Below are 11,693 nucleotides of genomic sequence, written 5' to 3'. Positions count from 1 at the left end.
AGTATCACTGGTCAGGCTGGCTTTGAGGTCTCATATGCTCAAGATAAGACCCAGTGTCTGAGTCCACTTCCTTTTGCCATTGGATCAAGATCTAAGGACTCTTGCCTTCAGTACTACCTCTACTTGCATGCTGCCTTGCTTTCCATAGTGACAATAATGGACTAAACCTCTGAACTATTAAGTGAGCCATCCCTATTAAATGTTTCCCATTGTAACATGGTTATAGGGTCTCTTAACAGCAATAGAAACTCTAACTAAGATAGCAGTTGATACCAGGGACTTAGATATTGTTGGGAGAGGCCTGAGTGCTTTTGTTTGAAGGAATATAGACCTTAGGATTGTGGGTTAGGAAAGCAATTGTCTGTTTTAAGTGCTGATTAATGGGGCATCCTTGTAGGAGAATAGAAGACAGTGGTACTGTGAAGAAGGATGTTAGTATGTGGCCTTGAGATTGTTCTTATGATATTTTGGTAAAGAATGTGCCTTTTGCCCTTATCCAAAGATTCTGCAAGAGAGTAAAGAGTTTGCATTAATTTGGGTGGCAGAAGAAAACTCAAAACAGCCTAGCATAGACTCTATAATTCTAGAGAAGATTTATAATGAAAAGGAGCACCCTGAATAGAATTAAATTCTGTGTTCAAGGAGATAAATAGATTAAGAAATGGAATAAAAGGGAGTGGTGACCTCAGAGCAAGATCCCACCCAGAAAAGTTTCTAACTGAAATGGAATTAAAGGAAAGCTTAATCCTAGCACAGAGATGGCAGAGGCAAGCAGATGTCTCAGTTTGATGCCAGTCTGGTCTGCAGAGCAAGTTCTAGAACAGACAACCTTAAGCAGTAAAGGAGACTATCAAATACATAAAGCTGGTGAAGATGTAATTTAAAGAAGGGGCCATGGCCATGTTCCAGCCCCAGTAAGAAAGAGAACTAGGCACCTTTGCCCTAATAGCTCTGGCTTCAAGGATAGAAGAAAGTAGTTGTGGAAACTTCCTCTACTGAAGCCAGACATGTGTCAGTGGTGTCCCTGAATGGAGGACCAGAGAGATTGTGTGAAGCTGTGAAGAAGAAGCCTGGATTGCCATGGAGACCCGAAGATGTTAGAGATGCCAGAGTCATGGGATATCTGCTGAGGAAAGCTGCCAACAGGGCTCAGCAGAGGACTGTGGCTAAAGGCAGTGATTGTTCTCCTACAATCCGTCCACAGACAACATTTGAGAGATAGAGTGGGGTCCTGTGAGCCTTTCCCTTTCCTAGACTGACTGTGGTCTAGTGTGAGGTCAATGCGGGTTAAGTACACTTGCTGTTGATTACTGATTACAGCTGTATGGAATCTAGAGAATGGCGTGTCTTGGCCCTCCCTCTTTTCCTTCTCATTTCCTTCCCTCATCCTCGTCCTCAGTGTTCCCCCAGTCTCCGACTTTTTTAGGACTGGGGTCACATACCTTTCAAAAGTCGGCATTCACCATTGCATTAAAAAAAAAAAAAAACTATATTCTAGCTATGAAGAACCTTTATCATGAGGCACAAATCTACTCGTTTCTGAGTTAGTAAGACAATACCTCCATCTAGTGGTGAGAGCAGCGTAGCGAGGGATGAACTCACCCCTGGGCTGTTAGCAATGGGCTGACCGCTGACTTCTTGAGACACCTATTTTCAAAGTCCAAGTTCCTGAAATGTCTCTCCCCAAGGCACAGTTGCAGCGTTTGGTTTTTGTTTGTCATGTTTCTGTTAGCGATGGGGCGCTGGCATCTGAATTTAGCCTGTTATCGTTTGGTGTAAGAATGTAGCCCGGGAGGCTGGCAGTCAAGTCGAGGCTATGCTGCCTCTCTTTTGTCTTAAGGTTCCAGAGCTCACTGTGGGGTCAGATCCAGGGTGCAGCGTCCTCCCAGATGCAGTTCTGGTCTAGGCTGGCTGCAAGCGAGTGGGGAGTCTGTGCAGAGCGGGTCCAGGGCAGCCTGACAGCTGCAGCTGTGTGGAAGGGACCGGTCTCAGTGGGGAGGGGACACTAAACCGGAAACAGAAGTCCGGAAAGAATGTGGAAAGCTGAAAACTGTGAGGGAGACCAGGGAAGTTGGACTGAGGAGCCTCAGACAGCAGTGCCCAGTCCCCGTTCCCTGTCGCTGCTCCGGGTCCTGCACGGTGTGGAATCCTGTGCTGCAGATCTGGATGCGGAGGGCACGGCGGGTGCCGCGGGGACCTGAAAACTCCGGAGCCGCAGTCTCCGCGCGGGGCGGCCTGGGAAAGTCACAGTCAGCAGCGCAGTGGCGGGAACCGCAGCCCGGCGGCCCTGGAACCTCCCAGGTGAGAGAAGCTGCGGGGCTGGGACCCAGGAGGGAGGGGACCGGGGGTGCGAGCAGTTTCTCTGCTGTCACTTAAGGAAGTGGGCTCTTTAGTTCTGCTGTGAGTGTCTTTCCCTTGGTATACAATAGATCATGTGGAATAAGCCTGGTTTTTAAAACCGATCTTCTGATTGTGGAAATATTGTTATAAAAATAGTAGAATATTAGTAGAATTTTTAAAATTCATTTCTTGATATTTGCAAACGGAATTCTTTTTGCTGTGGTGGAAAAGACAATGCTCTTCAAAAATTAACATTAATGCTAACTTCCCATGTTATAGTTGGGGACTTAGCATCTCTGGAGAGTCTTTAGATATTAATCATGAAATTAATGGCTGCAGGTGTAACTGAGTATGAAAATATCTATTGGCGAGTTGGTTGTTAACATTAACGTTTAAACGTAAACTTTTTACCTCTCGGTAATTTTTCATCTGAGACATACCCAATCTGTAATGTAAACACAGCATTCGGAAAAGTATCTTGGCCCGACCTGGTTGCACAGGTCTTCAATACTAGCATTCGGGAAGCAGAGGTTGGTAGATCTCTGTGAATTTGAGAAAAGCTTAGTGTACTCTGAGGTCTGGAGGACACGGTATGTTTGAGGTGTCACAGTTAGAAAAGGCATTATGAGCCAGGTGATGTTGGCACCCTGGAGGCTGACACAGATCTTTGAATTTGATGCCAGCCTGAAAGAGTGACTTTCAGGACAGCTAGGACTAATGATGAACCAACCTGACTCCATCTTAAGAAAAGGAAACCATTTTGTTGTAAAGTCAGAAGAAGTTCCTTTCTGTTTTCTGCCAAATTCACGTTGACCGTGTTTTAACCTGTTTCTGGAATTTGACATGCTCCCCACCCTATGAAGTTTGACTCTCAGCTTGACCGTACCCTGATAAGATAATGCTCTGCCAGATAATTAATCATGTTCAGCCAAGTTCCTACTTAACAAAAATCCTCAGGAAACCCACCAGCTCTTCAGAACCCTCAAGCCTTGCAGTTTGGGGGGATATATAAGCCCCACTTTCTCCTTTATTCAATGGTTTATTTTCAAACCCTGCTTTAGGGAGATAACCCTCCTGCCTTATAGGAAATAAAGCTTGCTTAAGTTGACCAACGAATTTGGCTAATGGTCTTTACTCTTGTCCGATGGGCTTATATTACATAGAAAAAAAAATCTGTCTCAAAAGGAACAAAAAGGAATTATAGTATCAGAAAAATATCTGCATTAGTTTTTTGTCTCCTCAATTCAAGAAAAGCTTTCTGTCCATTGACACATGACCAAACTGTTATTTTTTGGTTCTGGTGATTGCTGTGTTTCTGGTTCTGGGTTACCTCACTCAATATGATCTTTTCTAAGTCTATCTGATTTCAGTTTTCTTTAGAGCTGAACTATCCCATAGTGATATGTACCACATTTTCACAGTCCATTTGTCCGTTGAAGGACATTAGGTTTCTTCCTTTTTGTAGCTATTGTGAGTAGAGCAGCGGTGAACATGGCTGAGCAAGTAGGTATCTGTGGAGTAGGATGTTGAGTCCTTTGAGTACATGCCAAGGAATGGAACAGCTGAGTCATGTGCTAGACTTATTTAAGTTGAGGGATTGTTTGTTTGTTTGTTTGTTTGTTTAATAGAGGATTCTCCATATTGATTTCCAGAGTGGCCAGAATTTTTGTTGAAAAGTTTTTTGTACCATATGGTTTTGTTTTTGATGTTGTTGTTGTTGGCTTGATATTTGGGAATATTCTTCTGCCTTCTCTGTGAATAATAATGATTTACTGTCTTCCCCATGGATGAGTACTTCTCAGTTCTCCTGTATTTATCTATCCTTCACATGAAATTTATTACTTCCATGTTCTAATGGATAATTCCCTCAAGGTTAATATGTGCTGTACATCTTTAGTGAAATCAATTGTGTTAATTTGGGATTATCTTGATGTCTCCATTAATTTTTAGAGAGTATTTTTTGAATTGTAACAATATGGTTGATGGTGGGTTTTCTTTACAGTTTTTTTTTTTATGTATTTATATGTTTTCTTGGCATTGAGATCACTGACCAGATTCTGTTATCTGGGTCTTCATGTGGGTTGACATTGTTCTTTAGCAGTTTTCAGTATCAATTATCCCTTTTTCTTTTGAATTCCTTTACATGAAAGGGCAGCAAGCCATCCATTCATTGTTCCTGAAAGAGAAACTGAAAAGAGAGAAAGAGAAAGAAATGGCTGATTCTCCAGTAAGCATGTCCCAGGTCAGTGGTTATATCTACTATTGTTATAGAAATGTTAGAGTTTAATACATTGAAAGCATTTAATTTTCTGCTTCTGATTTTTTAAAACTTTGTTATAAAAACAAAACAAGCAAAGAAACAAAAAAGGGTGGTAAACAAACAACAACAAAAAAAAATCACATACTGAAATTAAGCAGACCCAAAGACTATTCAACTCAATGTACTTTTTTTACTGTTAGTCATTGGGAACAGAAGCTCTGGGACCTCACATGAGATTTTATATCATCACTATCAAATATATTTTGTTGTAATTATCTACCATCCAAAACCAAAAAAAAAAAAAAAAAAAACCTGGGACAGAATTAGAACTATAAAACCCATTAGCTTTATATCATTCTTTTTTTTAATCACAGGTGTTCATTACCTGCATTCAGTCCTACCTCAACTGCTGGTATTTAACCTTTCTTGTTCTTTTTTTCTCCATGTTCTTCTGTGTCCCCACCTCCCACCCCCGTGTACACTGTTTGATTCCACATATGAGAGAAAATGTGTATTTGTTCTTTTTGACACTGTAAGAACTCATTAGATATTCTAAATTCAACCATTTTCCTAAAATTTTTATTACATTTTTCTCTTTATCTGAATATGTATGTATGTATGTGTGTGTGTATATATATATATATATACATATATATATATATAATTTTCATTATCCATTCATCTATTGATAGATGATTTGATTGATTACAATACTTTGCTATGGTGACTAAAGCAGCAATAAACATGTGGTATAAACATCTCTGAACTGAGGTGTGGAATTCCCTTGGTATATGCCCAGGAGTGAAAGAGTTTATCATACATTTGCTCTAGCTTCAATTTTCTCAATAATTTCAAACTGATTTTCATGATGGCTGTATTAATTTGCAACACACACACAGTTGCAGTGAATAAGGGTATCTTTCTCTCCTCATCTCTCTAACATTTGTTGTCAGATTGATTGATGCCATTCTTACTGGGGTGAGAATATAATTTTAGTTTGCATTTCCATGATGGTATTTTAGGAACTCTAAACACTTTTTGCAATATTTATTGGCCATTTGTGTTTCTGTTTTTGCAAAGTGCCTATTCAGGTCATTTACCCACTTACTGATTATTAGTTTTATTTCCATGGTTTTTAGTTTTGAAATTGTTTGTAAATTCTAGGAATAAGCCCCTATTCAAAGTGTCTTTGGTACAGATTCTCTTCCATTCTGTGGGTGTCTGTGTGCTCTGTTTATTATTTCCTTTGATAAACAGAAATATTTTATATTCATGTAGTCCAATCTGTTGGTACTTGGGATAAGTTCCTATGCTGTTGGTGTTTTTACTATTCAAAAAGTTATTCCGATCCTGTATCTTGAAAGATATTCCCTATGTTTTCTAGAGTTCTGTGTTTCTGCTTTTAAAAATGGTTTTTGATCCACTGTAGCATGATATACAAGTACAGCATTTCCTCATCACAGATTTTCCTTCTGAGACATATATGCCATGATCCTGTGGGACATAAACACAGCATCCATAAGAGATAGATAACTATGTCCAGACCTTAAATGTGTGTCTTGTCTCATGTATACTGCTTGTTTTGTGTTATCTTGTTTTTATAGTTAGAAAAGCCATTTATACAACGTAACTATATTAGAAATCATCTTTTTGCATAATCTTCTTCTATTATCTACACCCCTAATTTCCGTAAGTCTTCTTATATCCAGGAAATCATGTGGTAAAACTGTACTTTTTTATTTCAGGGTCTGTTGACTTTCTGGGATATAGCTGTGGACTTTTCCCAGGAGGAGTGGGAATGCCTGGACTCTGCTCAGAGGACTTTGTACACTGATGTGATGTTGGAGAATTATAACAACCTGGTCTCTGTGGGTGAGAACATTTTGATTGTAGAATTCCTAATTCATCCTTTGTGTATCCTGACTTTATAGGTTATAAACTCTCAGTTGAGCTGTCTTGGAAAAAACAGGAGACTTGGGAAGTTATAGTAATAGAAAAGAACTTTTTCTTGGTATTTCTTGTTTTCTTTTCATTTTCCATTTTAGAGTTGTCATGTACCCTTCATTTTTGTTCCAAGATGCATTCAGAAACTCTATAGCATACAATATTTCCACCATATTTTCAGGTCTATCACAGCAATACCACACTCCTGGTACCAACTTCTGCCTTAGGGTTTCTAGTTCTGTGACTATAGTAACTCTTAAGATGAAAAGCATTTCACAGGTTTAGGCTGTTATCACCATGGCTGGTGACAATGGCTGCTGGGAGCATGGCTGCTGGGAGCATGGCAGCATGTAGGCAGCCACAGTGCTGGAGAGGCAGCTGAGAATACTATACTTTGCAGTCAATAGGCTTGAGCATATATGAGGCCTCAAAGTTCGCCCGACAGTGACACACTTCCTCCAACAAGGCCATACCTGCTCCAATAAGGCCACACATAATAGTACCACTCCATATGCAGGCCATTTTCTTTCAAACCACCACATGTCCTGATTATCCTTTTCCCTTCCTCTTCAACTTGCATTTATCCTAATATCCCCTCTCCTCATAGTCCACTCCCTTTCTGTCTCTCATTAGAAAAGAACTGGCTTTTAAGGAATAACAACCAAGCATGACAAAGTAAAATATAGTAAAATAAAGCAAAAACCATTATATTGAAGTTAGACAAGGTAACCCAACAGAAGGAAAACTCCTAAGAACAGGCACAAACATCAGAGATCCACTCATTCTCACACTAAGGGGTCCCATGCTAAGACTAAGCTTAAAGCTATAATATATGCAGAGGTTCTGGTGCAGACCCATGTAGGCCATGTATGCTTTATTTTACCTGAGTTATGGTGACTTAATCCAAGTACAAAATGTTATTTTATTTGAATGAGCTGAAATAATCTTACAAATTCTAATGTGAGTAGATGAAGTAGGATTATTCTGTAATCGCCTTCCTTCTCTGCATATCTTTATATTATATCCTTCATTTTCTTCCCAGTGAAGAATACACAGATACCCTTCTGGGAAATAATCTCAGGAACTGGTGTACAGAGTAGACTTTAGAACAACCCTATGAAGAAAGTTAAGAAACAGCAGTATAAGCCAGGTGTTGGTGGTGCACGCCTTTAATCCCAGCACTCGGGAGGCAGAGGCAGGTGGATCTCTTTGAGTTCAAGGCCAGCGTGGTCTACAGAGAGAGAGTTCCACGACAGGCTCCAAAGCAATACAGAGAAACCCTGTCTCAAAAAAACAAACAAAAGGAAGGAAGGAAGGGAGGGAGGGAGGGGGAGAAGAAATGAGGGAGGGAGGGAGGGAGGAAGGGAGAGCAGTGTGTGGTGCTCAAACAGTGGATGATAGAAATGAGCAATAGCTGCCCATGACAATCCTGCCTCAAGTGATCTAGAGCATCTGATGTCTGTCAGGATACTGTGTTTGCATCCATTACTTTTGGAGAATCTAATGTGTATCTCTTAGAGCGAAAAATAAACCCTATGATGCTTTTAGATAGGACTTTAATCTTAAGAGGAATTCTGAACTGTAGTCTAGATTGCTGTTCATTAGTAGGTTTGAATACTGTGAACCTAGGATTGGATTAACACTTTTTTAAAATCAATACCTGAGGAAATAAATATCCAAAAATAGAGATGTGTATTCTAAATATAATCAGTCAGTAATTTCCATCCCAAGGACTAGTTACTGATTCTTCAAATATTTGTTTAATCTTCCACGAAGGCTGTCACTCTGGTTTCTTTTTTTGTAAGAATCCATATGATAGTGAAAGAATATGTCGACTACTAGGAGCTCTATTTGAAACAATATCAGGTTAACAGAACACTTAAAGAGACAGTCATTTATCAGATGTTCAATCTTGAACAAGCCCTAGTAATCTGAATTGTATCATTTTCTAGAGAACTATTGGATATGTGATCTTGTCCATCACCATGTGAAGACTGAAAAGGAGTCTTGTCAGTGTAATGAACTTGGCAAAGTGCTTCATGACCCCTCCACATGTGCACTTTATAGAACAAGTGAAACTACAGAAAACTCTAATAACTACAAATGCAGTAATCACAGGGATGCCTCTGTTGACTCATCAAACCCAGATAGACATGAAACCATGCACACTGGAGAAGAACCTTGCCAATCTAAAGACTTCAAGAAATCTTTAAATTTGTATTCCAACATTATTCAAGATTGGAGATTCTATACTGCAAAGAAAGAGCACAGGCAGGGAGAATATGATGAATATTTCATCTTTGCAAAGAGTCTTTTGCAACAACCAGTCTACATTGGAGAGGCACCACACCAGTGTGGTAAATGCAGGAAATGCTTCAGTACTGCCTCAAGCCTCACTGTACATCAGAGAATTCATACTGGAAAGAAACCCTACATGTGTAATATTTGTGACAAATCCTTTAACCAGTGTGCAAATCTTAAAACACATCAACGACTTCATACTGGGGAGAAACCTTTCATATGCAAAGAATGTGGAAAATCGTTTCGTCAGTTGTCAGCGCTTAAAAACCACCAGAAAATGCATACTGGAGAGAAGCCTTACAAATGTCAGGAATGTGGCAAATCCTTTACTGTGAAGTCAACTCTTACAAAGCATCAGAGAATTCATACTGGAAAGAAGCCCTACAAGTGCAATGTTTGTGACAAATCCTTCAGTCAGTGCTCAAGTCTTAAAACACATCAAAGACTTCATACTGGAGAGAAACCTTACAAATGCAGAGAATGTGAAAAGTCATTTCCTCAGTTATCAGCACTTAATAGCCATCAGAAAATGCATACAGACAAAAGGCATGCTGGAGAGAAGCTTTACAAATGCAATGAGTGTGACAGATCCTGTAGACACTATTCATCATTAAGGAGACATCAGAAAATTCATTCTCTAGAGAAACTATACAAATGCAAAGAATGTGGTAAGTCCTTTCTTGAATTATCACATCTTAAAACACATTACAGAATCCACACAGGTGAAAAGCCCTACAAATGTGAGGTATGTGACAAGTGCTTTACTACAACCTCAACACTTAGAACACATCAGAAAATTCATACTGGAGAGAAACCATACAAATGTATGCAATGTGGCAAATCTTTTACCCAGGACTCACATCTTAGAAGACATCAAAGAGTTCATACTGGAGAGAAACCATACAGTTGTAAGGAATGTGACAAATCTTTTTCTAAGTGTTCAACTCTTAGAGAACATCAGAAAATTCACACTGGAGAGAAAACTTACAAATGCAAAGACTGTGACATATACTTTACTCAGTACTCAAATCTAAGAAAACATCAGAAAGTTCATACTGAAGTGAAACATTACTTCTGTAAGGAATGTGGCAAATCTTTTACTAGAAGCTCATATCTTAGAGTACATCAGAAAATTCATACTGGAGAGAAACCTTACCAATGTAAAGATTGTGACAAATACTTCATCCAGCTTTCAAATCTTAGAACACATTGCCGAGTTCATAGTGGAGAGTGACCTTGCATGTGTACGGAATGTGGAGAATCTTTTACTAAGTCCTCAACTCTTTGAGCACATCAGAAAATTCATACTGGAGAGAAAAATGACATTGTGAATAGTGTGATGTAGCATTTATTTGGTATTCTCTGCTTACAAATCACAACAGTATACAAAATAGAAACATAAAGATGAGAAACTTGGGAAAACCTTTAATGAGGTTTAAATATTAGGAAAGTATCAGAGTTTATATTAAAACAAAATTCTACAAATGTAATTGGCTGCCAATGCAATAGGGGAATGTGGATGAGGGAATGGTGTGTGAGGTGGGTTTTGGGGATAGAGTGGGTCTTGTATGCTACAGAGTCCCATGGATGGTAGAACCGCCCACCTACAGGAGTCTTACTTGCTGACCAGCTGTTCCTTCTAATTGCTTTATGAACACCTATTTCAACTCTGAATCACCTGCCACCAGCTTCACAAGGAGACATTTTTACCAAGGTTTAGAGTAATATAAATTGATAAGTATAAACAAGAATGTTTAGGTTTCAGATTAACTAACATGATCATTAAAATATAAATAGGTTCTGCTCTTGGACCTGTAATTCCCATCCCGTGGTTTTTGACCCTGTTTACTGTATGAGGCAACAATTCTTTTCTGTGGAATTGATGTCAATCATATCAAGAGATTGGATGGTTATGCCCATAAGTAGTTGTGTCAGGTATTGTTGATGCAAGGTCCAGAGGTATAAGACCATTGATATCTTTTGTCTGCCAGGAGCCCACACAAGACCTTACAGTGCTACAATGCTGGCCAGCAGGGAGAGCTCCCTGTTAAGTTCAAGACTGTGCTTTATCCATTGTGCAACCAAAGAGTTTGGTGACTTCAGCAACAAAAAAGAGCACTGGCATTGAACTTGTCTTGTTTGGAATGACAATGGGGCCCTCTCTGACCAGTAATTCTTAGGTAGATAACCAGTACTTAATTTGTAAGATAGTGAAATTTCATAAGGCTTCTCCATACATCTTTTTGTTGTTGTTGTTTAGCCTACCCATTCTTCCTCCTTTCTTCTTGCCCAATCCCAAGTTAAACATTTAATACATACTCATTATATATTTTACTTGGGCTGCAAAATGATATGTTCCTAGGTAGCTTCTTCATGAACATCCCATTTGAGTTGACTTTTCAGCAGCTCCCTCTCTTCTCCACCACTGTATTACATATTTGAACTATTCTGGCCCCAGCATTCCCACTCTCTAATTTCATATCACCTATGTTCACCACTCTTCCTGCATCTCTGCATTACTAATCCATCCCTAGTTTCCTGGATTCTACATGTAGTCTGACTAGAATGCACAAAACAAAAGTTTAAGGCCAGTACACAAAAGTTTTATTTATCCATGTGTCAGTCGATAGGCATCTAGGGTGATTCCTTACCTCATAGCAGTCAATAAAGCATCAGTGAACATTATGGGCAAGTGCTCATTTGTAAAATGGCAAGTCATTACTGGGCAGTAGTGGCACATGCCTTTAATCCCAGGACTAGGGAGACAGAGGCAGGCGTATCTCAGTGAGTTGGAGGCCAGCCTGTTCTACAAAGTTAGTTCCAGGATAGTCAGGGCTGTAACACAGAG

At 39.5% G+C, this 11,693-nt stretch overlaps 2 protein-coding genes across 3 annotated transcripts in view; both read left to right on the top strand.

The window, feature by feature from the left end:
* The first annotated feature begins 2,174 nt into the window (after nucleotides 1-2,174).
* The window catches only part of LOC127239115 (zinc finger protein 54-like), a 101,987-nt gene continuing 92,468 nt past the window's right edge, over nucleotides 2,175-11,693 (top strand). Inside the window, exon 1 of one of the 2 annotated variants that reach the window (XM_051207903.1) lies at nucleotides 2,175-2,301. The gene's annotated coding sequence lies outside the window, so the exon portion shown is untranslated. The remainder of the gene's footprint in view (nucleotides 2,302-11,693) is intronic. The other variant, XM_051207905.1, reaches the window with a different exon arrangement.
* Nucleotides 8,706-10,338, top strand: LOC127239091 (zinc finger protein 160). Its single transcript, XM_051207882.1, has one exon. The coding sequence runs from the start codon at nucleotides 8,706-8,708 to the stop codon at nucleotides 10,077-10,079; it is 1,374 nt and encodes a 457-aa protein (XP_051063839.1). The 3' UTR covers nucleotides 10,080-10,338.

The sequence above is a fragment of the Phodopus roborovskii genome, unplaced genomic scaffold (genome assembly GCF_943737965.1).
Source record: "Phodopus roborovskii unplaced genomic scaffold, PHOROB, whole genome shotgun sequence".
Taxonomy (NCBI): domain Eukaryota; kingdom Metazoa; phylum Chordata; class Mammalia; order Rodentia; family Cricetidae; genus Phodopus; species Phodopus roborovskii.
This window is presented reverse-complemented; position numbering and strand designations above follow the sequence as displayed.

Bases quoted from the DNA above. Each gene is read 5' to 3' on its own strand.
- LOC127239091 (XM_051207882.1), top strand. From the start codon at position 8,706: ATGCACACTGGAGAAGAACCTTGCCAATCTAAAGACTTCAAGAAATCT.